Here is a 20,772-nt window from a genome sequence, read left to right as displayed (position 1 = left end):
GAGAGCTATTTTACAGAAGTGCACCACTCTGTGCTTGATGACATTCACTGTGCACACAGCTTCTTCCACCAACACTCAGGTGACATAGGCTTGCAGGAAACATTCCCTTTCCATGGGAGTGGTAAGCTTCAGCATTACCACCCAGGAAAACTTTAACCTTCTTTCTCACAATGCACTTATCTTTCCCTCCCTGCTGTCTGTCATCTCTCTCGTCCCCATCTATTCCCAGCAATCAGACCTGGCAGAAGCAGTATAGTGCTGCCTGCTGTGATCTCTCACCCAGATTGCCTTTGCCAACCATTTCCAGCTGCCAGTCAGGGAAGGGTTCACGGGCTGCTTCCAAAAACCTTTCCTCTCTTTCTTAATCTGCTCTTAAGTGCTGAAAAGAGGACCACTGCCTAGTCTGGAGGGAGAAGGAGGCTTGTACATATGGTCAGTACAGAGCTCTTTTGTTTAACTTTAGTTTGTTTAACTAATGTTGAGGTGAACAAAATGAGGAACTTTGCTGGAAAGTTTCTTAAACATCATGTCTTGGTGACATTGGAAGGAAACTTGATCAAGGATCAATGGGATGAACATCTTGTCCAGTACTGCAAAAAATTGCCAAGTTGAGAGGCCTGGCAAAAGCATCATAGATTAGAACTATAGAATGATTTGGGTTGAGCAGATCACCTTGTTCCAACCCCTCTGTTACAGTCAAACACTTGCCACTAGACCAGGACGCTCAAAGCCCCATCCAACCTGGCCGTGAACATTTCTAGTGATGAGGCATCCACAACTTCTCTGGACAACCTTTTTCAGCATCTCACCCCCCTCACAGTCAATAATTTCTTCTGTAATATCTAGACTAAAACTACACTCTTTTAGTTTAAGGCCATTCCTCCTTGCCCTATCATTACATGCCCTTGTAGAAGTCCCTTTCCAGCTTTCATTTAGGCTCCCTGTAGATACTGGAAGTCAGCTATAAGAAATGCCCTTTTTCTACAGTGAAGAGTAAAGAAGCAGAGAAATGCAGCTTTCCAATACTTCTCTTCCTTAGAAAACAGACATGGTTTTCTGCGGCTTTTTAACCCTTGATATTTTGATTGTATATATTGATTAGGAGTCTTTGTGAACTAAATTGGAACCATTCCTGCAGCCAGTTAGGGTCAGCTCCATCCCATCCTACCTGACCTGTGCTGGCTTGCTAATTAACTTCTCAGAAGTAGTTCTAACCTTCATAAACACAACAGAACTTGATCTAAATTTCCACCTTACCTCTCAATCCCTTAGGAAAATATTTGTACTTCTGATGATACAGCACAACATGACTTAGCAGTGTGTTCAATGAAAAGAGATGGTCAAAATCAGCCATATGCCATCACTTCAAAAGCTGTCAGCAGGAATGTAGTTAGGATGTGAGGTACAGTCAGGACCTGCCAGATTCACTACTCATGACCACTGCAGTCACCTCTCTGCCCACGGTGAAGCTCCTTTTCCTCGTGTTTGGCTTCCCTTACCTGCCGGTTCTGAAACCTCTCATTGCCTTTTAGACACTCTTCTTTGTTGACAAACATCCCTTCCCTGCTCTGGAGCTCTCGCTGACAACAAGCCTCTGGTACCGCCTTTTCCAAAGAGGAGTGTGGAAGATGAGGAATACCTTCAAAATCTTCTGGTCCATTCACTCCACAGCAGGCAAACTGGGGAGAGGCACAGAGAAGAAAGGAAGACAGAATTGACACCTTTCTCTGAAAGCAGACATGAGAAATCTAAGACCTGTTCTTGCACGGATCGAAGCTTTAGTCAAAGCAGAGATGAAACAACCATTGTTTCCAAGGAGCGAGTTGTGCTTGTACCTTGGAGCTTCTGTTTCATTGAAGTCTTTATGAAGTCCCACTGTTCCTATGTCATACTGTAGATTCTAAGGTACTACCAGGAATATTGCTGCAAACTACACAGAGCTTTGGGGCATATCCAGAATGACTTGCTTGAGATCCCCCAGCAGTACAATCCAGGCTCCCAACCATCCTTTCTCCCCACAGCTAATGGCCAGGATTGTTGCTGTTCAAAGGCACTGCTAGGTGATTTGAGTAAGGTCTCTCTTTAGGATTCCAGTCAGATGCTTTTTAAGGATTCAAGTCACACTCTGACTCCGTCTCCTTTCAGTCAGCAAAGGGAAATGTCTTTATTAAAGTCCTGAATCAGCATGAAGGGCAGCAATCATCCTTTCCTTTTAAGATTAAAATTGACTTTTCATCTGCAGAAGCTGACGTCCTGCTTTTCACTCCTGAAGGGATACACCGTGGGGTGTACAGAGCACTAACACATGTACACACACACACACAGAGATCGAACTTCTTGTGGTAGGTAATAACAATTGCAGCTCCAATGACAGTCACCCTGTAACCTGTCCAATTAGGAGTGTAACAACAAAGTCAATTTTGATGGCTAATATTTCTAATAGTGGAAATATATCATTAGGCACACTCCTGCCTAAGCTGCTGTTAACAACAAAACATTAGTTAATGCCAGATTTTGGCTGCTGTTGGCTGGGAATAATTCTGAAGCAGTCTGCAAGGTGAAAGGCCCAGAAGAAATGCAGTGATACCCAGTTGCAAACACCTCCACTGCTCTCTGTGCCCAGTATTTAAAAACTGAGGGTACTCCAATGCCTAAGGCTCTGGGCAAAACAGATGACCCTGATGCAGTCACTAGGAGTGTCTCTATCTCAGGACTGGTGGCAACTCCATTTGAGGAAGACTGACTGCCAGCCAAAGTCTCACCTCCCTTCAATGACAAGCCCTGGTGCTAGGCTGGACACGACAGGGTGGTTGAAGCAGGCTGACCGTGGGAGAACTGAGAGTGTGAGCAATGTCTTGGTAGCCACTAACCACGGGCAGAATGGGACTGGTGCAATCTGACTTACTGTGATCATAACAGAGTTCCAGGTGGAAGAGAAGACATCTGTGTCGTTGTTCCTCTGGTAATGCTTCTTCAGCTCCTTGGTGAAAAACTCTCTGGTCAGCTGAAATGCACAGACAGGTGGAAACGTAAAGGCTGTTGCCAGCACCTTTCCCAAACATTTCCCAAAGCTCCCTTCAGTGAATGCTGGGGGTTCTTTGGGGTTTTGGTTTTGTTCTTTTTTTTGCAAACCTCAGAGGAGAAATACGTGAAAAGCCATTGGCATCTGAGCCATATCTATGTAGAAGGTGAAGGGTGCCTGTGGAATAAAACTGTCACTCATTAAAATCAGGGACTAAACTATATCTATACTTCTTAAATAATGTTTACACTTACATATTGATTTGTTTTAGTTTTTGTTGTTTTTATCTTTTCATTTTCGGCACAATTTGTAAATATTTTGAAAGATTGTCAAATCCACACCCAAACTGTATTTTCACTTGCTGTGCTTCATGAGGTCTGCAAGCAAAGCGTGATTTTCCCCTCCACTTTTTAGTCAAACCAGTTAACTTCCTACTAACAACGGGAAAACTGCTCTGAATTTACTTCAACGTGTGAGAAAACAGAATGAAGCCTTAACCTGAAACTTCCTGGAAATTAAAAAGAAGTAAAAAAATTAATGAATAGGAACTAGCCCAGTCAGCTTATTAATCAGAAAAAACCACCATTTGCTTGACCATGCTTTTGATTATCTAAACATGCATGAAGAAAAAAATACATGAAAAAGAATCCTTTTTATATTTGTGTTTAGCTAATGTAAACATTTTTCCACAGGTCAACAACATAAATTATTAGAATTTCATTTACCCCTGTTTATATTTACAGTAAAAGAGAATAAATGAACAAACAATTTGTTTCAGAGTCCTCTTGAGAAGTCAGACACCTTGAAATTACATTTAACTGGGATGACTCTCTGGAGGAATAGTAAACATACAATCCTAATAATCTCCTTAAACTAAACATCCCATTTCAATCTTGCTGCCTTTCTGTCACTTTAGGACAAAAACTTCATGAAATCTTTTTTCATGTTCCCAGTAGGTCTGGGCTTGTGTGGTCCCTTCCATAAATTGTCTTGTGATTTGTGATCCACACAGGCAAAATCTTCTGCCACTGCAAAAGCCACAGTGAAGGGGGATGGACTTGGCTGGCTACAGCACTGCTGTGATGTTGCATATTTGTAGGATCAGGAATTAAGCTGCCTGAAACATACCCTTTTTATTTCCCCCTGTTGTTCATGCAGCACTGCTGACGCAGTAACAGAGACGGTTATAGGCTGGTTTCAGGTTCTTGATATGCAACGTGAAATATCTCACATACACATACATATGTATGAGCTCTATGGGCGGGCACAAAAGCACAAGCACAATACTGTTTGTTTCGTTTGTATCACAAAATTAAGGACAAAAAAAAAAAAGGCTGTAGTGAGTATAAAAAAGACCCTGGATACCACCTAATATTGGTTTCTCTTTTACAAATATAAACAAACACCAAAATACAATTACTACATCAGTACTGGGTAAAACTTTGTCACAAATACTTGAATCATGCAATTAGCTTAATCTCACTACCTTTAATTAGTTATGCTGTTAAATTCCTAAATTACTTTTTTGGGACAGATATTAACTTTTTTTTTCTTTTGAATATTAAAATAGCAGAGGACATGGCATTTTTCCTTTGGGAATTTGTGAGGTTACAAGATGGTGAAATATCTCCTCAGTGTTCTCCCTTCCTTCCCTTTTTCTGCCCATTTTATCCACGCAGCATCCAACCCTGCAGACAGCAGCACATTTTCTGATGCTCGTCTGTTCCTGCACAGACTTTGAAAGTGATATTACTGCTGGTAATAATCCCAGCCGGCTGCCTTTGTTGGGGTCTAAAACAAAAGAGTAATTTAAATATCTAGTGAAACCTTTATTTTGACAGCAGCAATCCCAGAGGAAATTGTTCAGAGTTTGTGTGTGATTTTTACAACACTTGGCCTAAAACAAAGCCTAGAAGACTACATTTGCCAGGAAAATAACTGATTCCATTTTGTTGGTCTTAAACTGCTTATCATGACCATCTCAAGTTCAGAAGACTGGGGCCAAAAAAAGAAAAAAATTCTTCTTTTGAAAACTTGGTGGCAAGAGAGGATAAAATAAGGCAGTCCTACTGCCATGCCCATGGCCCTCCTGTAGCTGAAACAAGTACTGGCCATGATGAAGTTGGTGCACGTTGGATTTTTATGGCAAGAACCATTTGGAAGGGAGCAAAGGACCTACTGATAAAACTAGAGCTTCACACATACTTTGACCACATAGCCATGAACAATGAGGAGCTGCTCAGCTGTGTTTTGGGCGGGGTGCCTCCAATGCAGCACATGCATGCATATATTTACATGTCACTGAATGAAGTGAGACTGTTTTGTCACACCAGTTCAAAAAATGGCTTTGCTGGGATTAGTACAGCCAGATAAAAGGCGTTTAGAAAAAGGAGGGCATTTCTGCACAGCAGAGGCATGCTGGCACTGCCCAGGAAGGTCACAGCCTTCTCGTGCTGCGCTGTGCTCAAGGATACTGAGTGCTGTGCAAGAAGCTGCCTTCATGGTGCCTGCTTGGGAAACAGGACACACTCCTACCCATCTACATTGTCCTGGAGCATTCTGATGTGTCTGGCAGAGTAGAGGGCATGGTACAGTCACCAGTGCTGCACTTCTCTCTCCTGCAGTGCCTTCCATCTGAGAGACCTCTGTCTGCTCAGCTGAGGAAGGTTCCTGTTCTTCAGCTTTTGCCTCACGTCTGAGGGAGTAGAGGCATCAGAAACCAAGGTGACTTGCTTATTAAGTGTTAGAACTGGGGCTAAAAATCCAAGCATCCGGACTCCATCCAAAAGCCCTGCTACTGGACTCTTCTGTTCCCTACCATCCTGCTTTCTTGCTTGCTAAGACAGTTAACTAAGAATCAATTATCCCTCCAGGGTTTTTCCCACCCAGATATCTGAAGAGTGTATAAACAGCCACTCCTATTGCTCTTTCACAGTCTCTCTCTAATATTCCTGGAAGTCATTATTTTATGGGAGAATTTCTAGATGAAAAAGGGTTCTCCACCCCCAAACTTCCTTTTCAAAGGAAGAGAAACTTCTCTTTTTGAGAAAAACATGGCTGATTAACAGTGCCCTTCCTCTTCAGAGACTGCTTTTAGATAGCTCTGAAAGTGCAGCTGGACTTGCAGGTCACAGCAGCTCACCTTCATGAACGCCACCTTGACTTATCCCACCATCTTGCTCTGCTTCACTGATTGTTCTTCTCATGTCAAATCTCAATAGAAAACATCTCTTTTCTCCCTTATTTTTGTCTCTTGATTTCTCTCACTCCCCTAGTTGTTAATAATTTAAACCCACTGAGTGTTTGGGAGCTGGTTTGGATGTAAAACTATACAAGAGAAAGCCACACGAAACATTATCTGTAAAGCAAACAGATAAAGTGTATCTTTTGTCTTCTTTTACACACCCAGAGGGGCCACAGCCATATGGACAGGAGCAACAATGATCACAGAATCCCACTTGGTAAGCTTTGAAGAAATTTAGATTGGCTAAATGTGCCTTTGCCACCATATGCCCTGAAAGTAATTTATTTCACAAGGAAGAGAGAAAAGCACATCTGATCTTGACCTTAACTTGCTACTCTTAAGAATTCTTCCCACTGTGGGATCAGTGAAAGACCACCTCTGTCCATCCATCTAGGTGACAGCAAAATTGGCCATAAGTAGCTTCCGAGCCAGACAAGCTACCACCACAATATACAGCAACACCAAAACAAGGGCTATTTTTTCAGAAGAAACCTGAGGAGCGAACAAACCGCAAGAACTCACAGATCAAGTTTGACTTCTGCATAGAGCCATCTCCAGCTATGCTGGGATCTGACATCCTTCATTCCTTCCCATTTAAGCCCTTCCTGTCAATCATTCTGACAGAGTGGGAAGATGGTGATACAAACAAGGAGACAAGCTCAAGAAAGATAGAAGTTTGTTCCCTTTCAAGTTTTATCTCACAAAACACTGCCAGATGCCACAGAAGTCTAGAATAACCACTGTGACCTTATCTTGCAAGATAACATGACCTTATGTGTCCTGTGGCTCTCATGGGAGTGGAAGGTACCAATGCTTTGCCCAGAAGCAAGCTGTAATCAAGGAGGACACATCAGAAATGCAGTCATCCCACACCCAGGATTTGCAGCAAGCCTGGGCAGTTTCTTGTACCTTTTACTGATTTCCCACGGAGAAGGGGGGAGGTGGGAGCCATCAGCTGAGAGCTTCTTGCCCTGGCCCTACTCCCCAGGGACCATGTTCTGTCACAAAGCACAAACCTGGGTCTGCAGGGCAGTCTCTATGTGTGCGGTCTGCCCCTTGTGCTGAACCAAAGGAATTCTCTAAAAATTCCTAACAGCAGAGCTGTAATGACCAGAAGACACCAGACTCCACATACTGCAATATGTTTATAGGTGTTTCCATAAGGGCATGGTCTCAAAGCCTAAACTGGAATGGGTCACCATTCTATGTGCAGAGTGCCATCCCTTCCCCACTGCCTTCAGATCTGAGCCAAAGACAAAAGACCACCAACTCATGAACAGAAAAATCTTTCTGCTACTACTGCTCCCAAGCCCATCCTACTATACAAACACCACACTCTCTTGCTGTGAGCTTCCTAAGTTTTGATTCTTTTCTATAAAAAGCTTTTTAAAACAAATAAAATTAAAAGTATATTCTGGTTTAAGAAAATCATCATTATATGTGACCCATATTTGCTCATGCCACATTTCTCTCATGTTCAGTAGAGCAAATCTGCTCTATGTTCTCTTGCTACTGGCAGAGGCAAAATAAGCAAAATAAATACTAACAGTCACTAGTGACAACCTCTACCAGCCAATGTTTTTTCACAGCCATCACTCAGAGAGGATGGGCCTACTTCACTCAGGCTCTCCTTTGCATGTGTGTGAACATGAAAAAAAAGCACAGACCTTTGCTGTTTAGACAAAGAAATGAGACTGTGGTTACTACTGTAGCAAAAGTTTACCACTAGCACAGGGGCAGGATGACGGCCATATAATAATATTCATTGCAGAAGAATAAAGAAAGACTACATAATATGAAGCTTTGGACAGGACAAAACTAAGCAGGGCAATAAGTAGGGAGAGATTTGTTCAAGCAGGGCAGGTCAGGGAGATATCTTACAAGCAGCATTGGTAGGAGTCTAGTGAGCAGCATAACATGCAAGATCAAGAGTGAATATTATTAGAAGATTCAATAGAGATTTTTTTGCACTTCAGAGCAAGTATTGGCTCTGTCTGGAAAACAGGAGTTTTCAACTAATAATATTAAACACATGTTATATTGAAAAAGGAAAATAGTTGCTTTTAATCAGAGTGTGACTTTATAATAAAACTTTTCTCTGATGAAATGTGCAGCTGGTTTGGCTCCAAGAGAGCCAGGAGGACTTTAAAAGGCTCTAAAATCTTCAGGAATAAGTGTGTCCCTCTAAACTCTCCATCCTGCACTAGCCAGATTAGTTAGCATTCCCTGACATGCTGGCAGTTCTGCAGACAGGGTAGTAAGGAATGAGGTTTGGCTGATATTTGAAACAGTCACTGTACAGACAACTCAGCCACCATCTAATGCCCTGCTTCAGCTGTGTATAACCCCACTGAGGCCCAGAGATTGCCCACCATCAGATACTTACGTTTTCCCTGAATATAAAAGCCAGGATTGCAGCTGAAAGCTCCGCCAGGAAGATTAACAAAATAAACATGAAGAACTGGAAGAGAGAAGATAAAAACCACAAAATGGTGTTAGATGTGTGCAATAGGTAGTAGTACCACAGGGGTTTGCTGATCAGCAAAGAGATGGAAAAAATAACAAAGGGAACCTTTTTTTCCCCCTGACAATTAAGACCATGTGAGACAGCCACTTAAAGCACACGCATTCCCTCTCTGACCTCATCACAGAACATGGCAGCTTGTGACACTTTTGCCTGGTTCTAATGAGTATAAGTGTATAAGGTTACAAACCCCATAGTATCCCCTGATAAACCCACACCAGGTCAAAACAGTAAAGTCTACTTTGATGGAAAAGCCATATAATTGTAGACATGCTCACACAGGTTAAACTTTTCAGACACCAGTATAGGTATCACACATGAACGCACACGCACCCCTGATTGCAATACAAACAACACAATGTTAACTGTAATATGATCACAGCTTATTTTGTATGGAAGGAGAAAGTGGGATATACCCTCAAATATTTATACCTATGACTTAAAATAGACTGTTTTCATTTCAGGACAAAATTAGCTTTGGTTAATATTCCCTCCACACAATGGGGAGGCACTGAGTTAAGTACTGACCACACAGGACCTCTCCAGAAAGTTGATAACACACCATAGTAATTTAATTTGATTATGCAAGTACCATCCCTGTATTGTATGGTATCTAAAGTGTGCATATTCACATCCTTAAGATAAGTGCATGTTGCAGACTTGACAAAAAGCACAGCCTGCACATTAAGTAAAAGGGAAGCAGGCCTCCAGGTTGAAGTAAAACTCTTACACTTATGTCATCATAATTTTAGGAAAAGGGAAGGAAAGCAAAACAGAGAGGCACACGGCTGTTCAATCTAAACTGGACCTGTATGTCATCCTGTTGCCTTTGCAACCTTCTGCTGCTGCAGTCCAAAAGTTTGGTTTTCAGTCTTACCAAAGGCACCTTGTTTTGGTAAGGTTATCAAGACTGAGCAATCCACTGAGCCTTCACCCCCTGCCCCACAGAAGTAAATCAGATGCATTTAAGGGGTCTCTTGCCCAGAGACTGACATCCTGCTGTGAGGGTGCTGTTCCTGGGACTTTGTCTACCCAGAGCTCTCAGGTACTCGGCAGTGTTTCCAGCGCAGGATGAGTGATGGGACTGCTCAAATTCTGCCTGTTTTTGTGACCACTTCTCAGTGACACTGATGCCTCATGCTAATTTGGTGCTGCTTCAGTCACTATGAAACAGTAAAAAGAACAGACAGGGATGTGCCCTTTAACATCCTTAAAGCAATGAATGTTGGGGCTGAGGAATAGCTATAGGAACGGAGCAGAAAGTGGCTAGATTCACACTCTCTCCCAAAATGGCATTTATTTCCATTCTTGTAGACAAAATCATGGGCTTGAATAACCGTAAGTCTGAACTAACATTTTTTACGTTCTTATTGCCATAAAGAGAAACTACCATTTGAATCAGCCTGTCTAAAATTCCAACAGCCCAAGAATTTGCCAGCAGACTTTGAGCTTATTTTACAGAACTGAGAAAATGTTAAGACTTAACTCAGATTTTGGCATTGTATGAGAAAGGCAAAAGTGAACAAAGTACCTTGTAAGACCACATCATATGAAGGGTAATAAATTTGGTACATGTTACCAATGAAGGTAGATGAAGCAACAAGTAAAAATAAACACAAGAGAAGTCTGGATAGTTTGTGTGTATGTGTATGTGTGTGTGAGAAGTTTATAGAAGATCTTTCTGAAACAGAAAACAGGCAGACAGGGCCAGAAGTACTATTGTGATCTCCAAGCAATGATTTATAAACAATTTCTGAAAGGCTGTGCATTGTGCACTTCAATAATGGAGAGACCATTCAAACTATCTGCTTGGAATGGGCAAAATGTTGTTTTGTTGTCAATTATCAGAGCTGTAAGTGATTTTTCCCCACTGGAAAAGCACATGCATCACCCTATCACATTTGTCTTCCTGCTTCTGCAGTGGAAACAAAAGAAAAGGATCCTGGGCTCAAATGACAAAAACAAAAAAGTCAGATGAGCAGGGATTTTGTTTTTTAACAGCATGCTGTTGCTTGATTTTGCTGAACTAGTTAACTCTCTAATTTATCCTTTCTGCTGGAGTTTTCTGTGTGGATTCTTTTTTTCCTGCTCAGAGACTGTTTTAATTTCACCACAGGAGGGCAAAGAACAAGTGATGAGAATGAACGACGCTTTGCAAATTCACATCATCATCCATCAAGGGATCTCAGCATAGTCACTAAGGTCTAAGGTAGTGATCAAGTGATTAATCCCATCACCCTGCTAATTGCATTTCATTTACTGATTACTGGGGGGCACACGTTCACCCAAACTCCAGCACAGGTCTGTGCAGAAGTGGAAGCAGTCATTCCCAGATTATCTGTGATAAGCTTCATTATCATTCCCAAACTGATTTATGCTGACATTGTGCACTCTGCATTACAGATTTGTAAGTTACAGTAGAAAAAAACCCACAAGCAGCTATTAGGGTTGATGAGAAAAAGATGGATCATCAGTGTTTCAGAACTTGCTCCCATTCTGCATTTGAAGGAGAGTAAAAATCGCTTAACGTGTTTTCCTTCCAAAAATTAAATTGATTACTGAAATGTGAGAGCACAAAGGATCCAGCTGGTTAATGCATGGGACACAGTAACTTCACATTCAAATTCAAGGTTGATGCTTGACATTTGAACCTGGATATTCCCCATGTCCAAGGTGAACATCCTGAGAAATGGGATCTCTCATACTGGTCAAAAATCTTGCCTCAGCTCGAGGTGATGGTTACAAGAGTTTTCACGGAAGTGGTCTATCAGAAGTTTTCACAAATTAATGTTTTGTGTTTATTTTTCATAACTCATTTAATGTTCCAGTTTCAGAACTTCTGTTCCAAAAAGAGCATCAACTGTCTTTAACTCAAAGGATCTACATTTTCATGCTGAGAAGTTTGAGGGGCTACTACATCCATTTTACAGGAGTACAAAACAGGATGTCTGCATTTGAAACTAAGCCAAATGAAGCTAACGTGGGCTCTTCTTTTATCACAGCTGGATTCAGCCCCTTGGTGCAATATTGTATGTTCAATAGTATTTTGGATTTTGATTTTTGCAGTGTTGTTTTGCAGTCAGAGGACCTTCAGGACAAGTTATTCAATGCCTGATTTGCAGGCCACTGTTTGTTCCTTCTTTTTTGTGAGCCAGGTCCAAATGCTTGAAAATCTAGAAACACTTCACAGCTCTGTGCTTAATGCAACATGTTAGGTTCCATAGTGATGGGGTTATTTTTTACCAAAAGACAAGCAGCTTAATGAAAAATAAAAGTCCTTGCAAACACTGAAACCAGAAACTGGAGAACATGCATCTGTCTTGTCCCTTCTATCTTCTGTTTACATTTGGGCTAAAAGCTTCAGGCATACATTATGCATCACTGTGAAATCTCACTCAAGCAGCTCTCTGGCTCATCAATTCTTTAACAACTTTGTAAGTGGACTTGATTTGATCTAGCAACTTCTCCCCAGGTACCACCCCCACAAAGACTTACACTCTCTGTTTTGCAAGTGTTCCCAGTCTCTCTGGCATACAGTCATGAATCTTTTGCCTATTCAATGTCTAAAACTTATTCCTTCCTATCAGACTTTGGGTTTCACAGATGTTTTAAACTCAGCTGATTTTAACATCAGCTGGTACGGCCCCAAAGAAGAAGTTAGAAACATATTTCTTCTCCTTTGGTATCAGCATAGCTTAGCTCAGTTGTTTAGCTCAGTTAGTGTTGATACAAAAAGCCCTCAAAGATCTGACTGATCAAATGGAACAATAATGTCTTATCTAGTAATTACTTTTAGAGCTTCTTCTAGTCTAGTGCATTACTTCCAGCTCATATTTTTCTCACATTTCGTTCAAAATAAAATAATAATAAAGATAAATAAATACAGCAGCAGGGTTCAGAACTATCTCTAGGAACGTAATAACCACAACATTGAGTGTACTGGAGTGTAACTAAAACACATGGAGAAACATTCAAACCTGTAAATGATGTTAAATCAGGAAAGAATATGGCCCAGAGCTCCCTTTCTCCAGCCAGGTCACCAGTCTGTATGCAGCAGACTGAAAATATTGCTCTCCCATTCAATTACAACATCATTTTTCATCAGACTTCACTTTTAGTTTCTTAATCTTACAAGAATAGGCTTTGAAGTAACATCAGGCTCATTGGGCCTCATCCTTTTCATTTTATTAGGTTCCTCTGGGCAGATCTCCACAGACTTCATAGGTGATACATTTGTTTTTCTGATTTACTTCTGAGATGAATCACAGAAATCAAACCCAGAGCAGCTTTCCCCAAAGCCCTCTCATGAATTCAAGGCATATGGGAGCAAAGGACCAGAGAGAATTTATCTCAGTGGAGCCACACTCGTTTCTAGGAAAAGATGGGTTTGCAGTCAAAAAAGAGGACTTTCCTGTCCTGTTTAGAGACAAGCCTCTTTTGAACAATGAAGCAACTGTGCAAGACACAATCTTAACAAAATACAGTTAAAAAAAGAAAAAAAAAAAAAAAAACCAAACCCCACAATAAACCTAAAGTGTCATCAGACACATTGGGAGAAACAAAAGACCACATTTTGCAAAAAAACCCAAAACAAACCAACAACGAATGGTCTTTGTCTTTCAGCACATAACTGGCAATGCCTTCTGGTAGGACATAATGGTGGAAATCCTTCAGTGTCAGAACTTGGGAGGAGTGAGGGCAAGGGCAAAAGTGACTTATTTTAGCTCTTTGTAATTATGGATGACCACCATGGACTGAAATTTAATCCTGTCATTCAGGGGAAAATTTGTCCAAAGATAACAAATGTGGCTCATTGTAGGAGCAGAGTAGGCTGTATCAGGGAGTGACCAGCTATAGAATAGCAATGACAGCTATGATGCAATCCTGGGCTGGACCTTTCTGCTGCTATGGGGGGCTCCCTTGCACAGGGGTTGTGCTCCAGCATTCCCTCCTTTGTTGTGAGCCCCCGAGGAACGAAGCTACAAGTGGAAAATAGGTTAGAAAGGACCATTTTTGGTCACTTTATGAACGTAGAAAAATACAAAACAACCAAACAGGGTCAATTAGAATGAAAGCTTAAAAAGGTCAAAATACACTCCCAGACTGGGCTCAAATCTATATAGGTGAAAAAGTGAATTATCTGTATTTCTAGCAAATAGAAAAAGCAAATTCTATATAGGTGAAAAAGCAAATTCTCTGTATTTCTAGTGTGCAAAAGTATCCAAAACCTATTTATCATCTGAAGGAATAACAGCTACAACAACAGACACCCATTCCTGTGCTTATCCCAGCATCATCTCACCAGTGACCCAACGGGAAGCAACAGAGGCCGACAGAGATTGCAAGGGCACTTACAAACAGCAGGAGGCATTTGTTCTCCCGGATGGCACCGCAGCAGCCCAGGAAGCCCAGCAGGAAGAGCATTGCCCCCATGGCCAGCATGATGTATGCTCCCGTGAAGAGCAGGGGGTTGGCAGCCACAATCTCTCGAAAACCCGTGGGATCCACAATGACCCAGATCCCGAGTCCCAGCAGGCAGGCTCCTCCCAGCTGTCACAGCACAAGAGCGGGAGAGAGAGGGACACAGGTCAACATAAAACAACTGCTGCAGAAAAACCGGATTTGTTGTTATCTTTTGATCAAAGACCTTAATTTGGAGGATCTGTGTTTCTCCAGGGCATGTGTTCTCTGCTGTGCAGGTGACTTCTGATATGCTGCTCTTAGTATCTCTTGCTCAATAAATGAATCATTTGCAGCAAAAGCACCTTTCTCTCTTGACACATCACTCTATCAACTGTTTACTCCCTCTTTACTGCTGAAAGCCAGTTTTGATCTGCTGCCACATCTGTAGAGGACAGCCCAGTGAAGGGGCTCACATGAACCATACCTGCCACAGAGGCCAGGGTTGCTGGGCACTCCCACTCTTCCTTTCAAAAAAAAACCAGCTAAGAATAACTCCATACGTGGTAGGAAAATGACTGGTTCTGAGTGAAAACCTCAGCAGGGCACCCAGGACTAGAAAACAATTTCTTCTGCCATTCAAGGATGAACCATGTGTACTATTAGTTACGGCTTTCCCTGTGGTTTCCTCTGTCAAGGACAGCAACAACTCAGACAACAGTGATCACCGTGCTGCCTTGCTGAATGTCTGAGCGTCTTTGGATGCTGCAAAATGCTCAGTGATTGCTTGTGCAAAGCAGAGGAGATATTCTGTATTGTGACAACTTTACCACACTATAACCTATCCTGCTGGGCAGCAGCAGGCTGCTGGAAACAGGGGGATCCAGAAAAGAAAGTGAATTCCAAATACTTACAAATATAAAGAAATTGAAAAGAAACATCAAGTATTTCATGCAGCTCAGACAGTCTCCCTCCATGGTCTTCAGGGTCCTTTGTCCAATTTCTCCTGCAAAACAACAGCACTTTCTTAGTGTGCTTATTTTTATTGGAACGACTCAATGTTATCTCCAATCTATTTGTATTTTCTCCAAGACCCTGTGGAGTTCATTATACAGAAGAGCTTTTTTCTTACCTGAACAGTGAACATAGTAAGGGATAATGATTGCTGTTTGGTCCCATTGTGTTTTTTAGGTCTGAAGGCAAACACAGAAGTGAAGGGGAAGGTTGCAGGAGAAGAAAGGTCTAGCTTTACTTGCAGACTGAGACACTGGGAAAAAAACATCCCTCTGCACATGAAGAAATTTTTTCCCCACTCCTTAAAGCTTGGCAAGTCTAAGGATCGCTGAATGTACCTGTCTATTTCAGACTGAGAAAAGGTCATACTGAAACAGGAGCCAGAACAAGCTGTGCCCCCTTAGAAGACACACAAAAAGCATTTGGGACAGTTATCCTCCTACAAGCTTCCTCTTCGGAATGAACACCACACAAACATGGACAGCAGATTCAGGGAAGCTTGTAGACATTTGGGCTTGGAATGACAGCAGTGTGTGGACATGGCAGGGCCCAGGGAAGACATCCTCACATGGTTACTCAGCCTGGGGCACAACACCTGCTTTGCCATGCAGTGTGGGACGTTCCTGTGCCAGTGAAATCCTGATGCTCTACCCCCCCACCCTGCACAGATCTTTTGCAGGAGGAGCCCGTGGATCAATACTGGAAAGATTTTGAGGCCAGGAAAAAATGCAAACGAATCTTAACCAGTTCTGAAACTCAGTGTCTGATTTAGACAACAAACTGCTTGGCCAGTGCTTCTATTGGAAAAGCAGCAATAAATCCTGACCAGGTGAGGCTACACTGGAGGAGAGTTCCTGCTTGGTGTTTAATGAAGTGACTATGTATCCAAATATGCCAGTATATCACCAAGTACCCTAGAGGGACAGACAAATAAACACATAAATAGTAAAACTTCCACTGAAACAATGCAGTCATGGCACTGTGCACAAATGGAGCTGTACATTTGCAAACACAGAGGCACAGGTTTTCTTGGCTCCCCAGAGGACCCTTCCCAAAGCCCACATGCTTCTTAATGCATCTCATTCCCTTTCTCCACTGCAAATGCCATTCCCTCACAGACGTGTATCTAATGATATGTTATGTTAGAAAGTCTATTCAATTCAGTTAAAAGAAAAAACTGAAATTATCCAGGATTTTCACCAGGCCAGAAATAAAACTGGCTTTCACTCCATTGTTTTTGTTAAACCACAAAATCTGTGAGTGCTCTAGAGCCTCACAAGGTGCTTTCCTCTGTGACCACAAGGAACTACTCTGCTTTAGCCTAAGAGCTGAGAAAACCCATGGCAGCAGAGCTCCCAGTATGGGGCTGCCTGAGGTAAGAGCCAGATTTTTCTTACAGTGTGTGTTTGGTATACTGCTTTCGCTTGATTTAAAAATCAAATCATTCCTTCTTTGTGACAAAACAGGCTGAGATGCAAATGGTGTGACACAGAAGCTCCTGTGGACAATCAATTGTTTTCCCCTGCAGCTGCCTGTACCTGGGGCAGGAGAGCAGTGTGCCTCTGCAGGCTGGGTACTGCCCAGGGAACCCCCTTCGCTAGAGGAATCCTGAGAAGATCCACCTTGCCTCTGGAGAAACACAAACCTGGATTTAAACCTGAGAACAAGGTCAATATCTTTTCTTTACAAAGTTTATTTTCTTTTACTCCTGATACATAATTGTTCTGCCCAGAGATATTCAAAGACAAGACGGTGACTGCAGGAGATGGGGAAGGGCACAGAGCTCTACTATGGGCTGCAGGAAATGCTCACAGTTTCCTGGCACTGTTTAAAGCCATGTCTGCAAATCTGACAGAGAAAAGGGATCTTGAAGTCCAGAAGGCTAAGGAGCTGGGCAAGGGAATTCTTCAGTTCCATGGGAAAGGTGAGCCTTCAGCTCCACTAACACATGAGTTGGACATTAGAGAGGGATATGAAAATGCAGACAAATCAATAGGGTACTGCGATTTCAAGACTTCCACAATTAGTGTCACCTAGATGTTCCCATTACCACACTAAAAATTCATGCTCCAATGAAACAAAAAGATGGCTAAATCTTAGTATATTAGCCAAAGTCTTAAAGCTATCTCAAAAATTTCAGTCTTGCTGCCTTGAGCACCTGTGTGATCCATATTAAAAAACAAAACAAAACAAAACGCCCAGAACAGTTTAGCCTTATTGTGACACTATACCTAATTCACACATCCCACTACAGTCACCCACATGAAAAACAATGCCTGTGGTCCAGAAGCAGCAGCTTCTAAGCCTAACACTGTCTTGCTGCTTTGTAATGTTGATAAATCACATTCCTGCCTTACTTTCCTTTCCATGTCCGGGACTGCTTCCCCTGTAAGGTGAGCAAGTTGCCTTGGAACTGCTCTGATTTACAGGAGCTGAATACAGGTCTAGTTTTATTTTCAAAGACCAACATAGGCTATGATTCTCTGCATCTCGCCTGCTGGCATCCACTCAATATATATTGTTTTCCAGGCATAAGTAGGGAAGGGAGATTATAAATCCACTGAGCAATCAGATCCTGAAGACTTCACTGTCCAGAAGAACCAGTCAATCACAATAACATGAGAGTAGCACAAACACATGCACACATCTTTGGCAAACAAGGGCTCCCTTCTTCTTTGCTTGGGCAAGAAGTCATCAGCTTCTTGGTACTGGGCTCAGATTTGTAATTCCTAAACACAGCAAAGCAATAACTAAATGCAGCCTTACTCATTGTGCTGTGCTTCAGATCAAGACCACACCCTCTGGGGCATTCAAATTCCAACTTCTTCCACTCAGGATGTGCAAATGGCACTCGGGCAATAATGTGAGGTTTGGGCTGGTAAAGCCAAGAACAAACCGTATCAGAGTTTCCACACCAGAAGAACTGAATGCAAGCTTCCAAAAAAATTGCCAACCCACTGACCTGACCTAAGAAACAGGAGCTCTGAGCAGCTGTTGCACTGGTGGAACTCAGAACTTGGAGATACCCACATATATCAGCACAACACACACTTTCCAGTTTCTGCTGGGTACCCAGATTTCCAAACAGCTCATGTAAGGTCGTCATTTGGGTCCTGTGATTGCACTGATTCAAACAGGGTAAATCAACCAAAAGCATGGTCTGATCTCTTATGAGGCACTTAAAACTGTTTGGTGTCAGATCTTGAGAACTTAACATATAACACCATCTAGTTCATATTTGCACTGGTGCTCCAAACTTTGAAGAGTATGCAAGTAATGCTGTCTGCAAACAGTGCAAGCAAAATGCAAATAATATGACTTGCAAATAACATAATTATTAATGCATTTGTGCCAACTATTGCCTTGCTAATTAGCTGAGTGTACCTGGAGTCCCTGATGACAGGTTTCATGGCTAAAATAACTGACATTAAAGTACAGTCCTGACCCACAGAGATGGGCTTTCCTTCTACTTTTGTTTTTAAGCCATACACAATAAGAGCAAATTATCTGAGTTACTCCTACTACATACTGATACAAGTGTGATAAAAACTGAATGCATATGTCTTAATCTACCTTTTAAAAATACCTTCACTCCCCTACTCCAGGCCCCAAATCTGTGAGAGATTAAGTCTTCTCTGCAGGAGACATTTAATGCTAAGCAAACATCAGCAGTCAGAACTGCAGAAGACAGCGGCTGACAGATGCTCTCCCTGGCTTGTCCTATCTTAGACCTGTGAGACATATGAGATGCATTTGTTTTTGTCTGAAATCTAGCTATAAATGTTCAGCTTTTTCTTTGTAGGGACATTATTCTACGTTTCTCTCTCCCCTGTATCCCCCGTGAATTTTATCTTGCAAAGGGAAGGGGAGGCTAAAAGTCCTCAGCAGTGTAGCCAGGAAACACAGCCCAGCTGCTGTAATCAGTTAGGAATAAAGTCTAGTTTTTTAAGGCAATGCATTTTTTTGTTTTCCAGCCACTTCCTTCCTTCGGTCATTTTCTTTGCATGCCTTGCAGCTGCCTTGAACTTCTCATTTCTAAAGGCAGCTGCCCAACCACACCCCTCCAAAAGGCCTCCAATTTTCTCTTTGCTGCCACTGACATTTCCCTCAACCCCCATATCCCTTTAACACTGCATTGAAACTCATGGATTCACTCAAATTTCTTTTTTACCTTTGCTTTGAAGAAGGAGTTACTGAAAAACTTAGGTTGGACAGGACCTCTGGATGTCACTGAGTACAAGCACCCACTGCCTCCAGCTTGGGCCAATTCCAAATCTGATCCAGCTTCAGTTAGAGCATGCTGCTTAGGGTCACATTAGTAAAGTTTTGAATATCTCCAAGGACGGAGATTCCCCAGTCTCCCTGGACACCTCTTCCAGTGTTTGATGACTCTCTTTGGTACAAAGACTTTTCCAAGCAGCTGCCCAAGGGGTGTCTGAGTTACCTGGTGGCAAGTGGAACAAGAGCATCTCATGGATGTGCCAGTCTTTCAGAACTGTCAGGAACATCTCATCTTCACCAGTCTCAATCCTCACATCTGTATTTTACCACTCCTACCCTCTACTGAGAACAAGTGTGTGCATCATTTTCCTTGCCCATCCCTAATAGGCCACTGCAGACAATTCGTGTTTCAGTACAGAAATTCAGACGGATTGAATGATTGTTCATCGCACTCCCCCAATCTCAAATACTTGATAGAAAACACAGAATAACTGAGATTGAGAAAGATGTCTATAGATCCTCTTTCCCTCATGCAAATCACTTTTCAGTCACTGCTTTTCTATCACATGATCCCTGTGAAAGAACATAAATATCTGTTCTTTCAACATAAATATCTGTTTGCTGCTTGTCCCCTGAACAGATGCTGAACTGTTGTTTCCTGTAAAATGTAAGAACCTGTTCTGCAGTACTTCCTACAAAATATTAGCTTGTGTCTTGAGCAGGAAATGATGCCAACTCACACCTACATTCATAGCCATACACAATGTACCAAGTAAAAGCAGAAGATGTGTTTGAAGTTCTCCAGAGCCAGTGCCAGGTAGCCTTTAAAGGCATTAGAAAATATGAACTAGATCCTCTTTCAAGTAAATGTACTGATTTCTAGAGGCTGTCCCAGATAACATGTCACTGAAAACATCCCTGAAGCTCTAAGCTGAACCAGTGGCAAAGGATCACCATCACTTGGGATTGCTCCTTTGTGTCCTCTCCCCAGCAGTGTGGCAGGCCACCGTTTGGCTTGCAGGCATGGAAACTTTCCTCAACATGCCTGCCTTCCTTCCCAAGTGTACCTCTCAAAAGAGGATTAATGTGTTCACTATCTGCAAGCAGTAGCCAACTTTACACGTGACTGGTGGGATCCCCTAATCAAACATATCTAACAGGAAGAGCCTTCCAGAAAATCCTCTCAGGGCATTATTTTTGCACAGTCTGCTCCTCTAGATACAACAGAGACTAGGGGCAGTTTCATAAGGAAGGATGACTTTCTGCATTACCTTACTGGTGATAGAGTGGCAGATGAGCTGGGTATTCTTACTGCCTCCAGCACACCATATCTACCCTTAAGCTGCC

The 20,772-nt window shown here is 42.2% G+C and overlaps 1 protein-coding gene across 1 annotated transcript in view; it reads right to left on the bottom strand.

The window, feature by feature from the left end:
* Positions 1-20,772, bottom strand: part of TSPAN18 (tetraspanin 18) — a 56,350-nt gene that overhangs the window by 2,485 nt on the left and 33,093 nt on the right. Inside the window, exons 3-7 of the mRNA XM_066321064.1 lie at positions 15,105-15,196; positions 14,146-14,340; positions 8,653-8,727; positions 2,906-3,004; positions 1,500-1,679 (exon numbers count right to left, since the gene is read on the bottom strand). Of these exons, the coding sequence (XP_066177161.1) occupies positions 1,500-1,679; positions 2,906-3,004; positions 8,653-8,727; positions 14,146-14,340; positions 15,105-15,167 (612 nt within the window). The 5' untranslated portion in view covers positions 15,168-15,196. The remainder of the gene's footprint in view (positions 1-1,499; positions 1,680-2,905; positions 3,005-8,652; positions 8,728-14,145; positions 14,341-15,104; positions 15,197-20,772) is intronic.

Source organism: Sylvia atricapilla, chromosome 6 (assembly GCF_009819655.1).
Source record: "Sylvia atricapilla isolate bSylAtr1 chromosome 6, bSylAtr1.pri, whole genome shotgun sequence".
In the NCBI taxonomy this organism is placed as follows: Eukaryota; Metazoa; Chordata; class Aves; order Passeriformes; family Sylviidae; genus Sylvia; species Sylvia atricapilla.
This window is presented reverse-complemented; position numbering and strand designations above follow the sequence as displayed.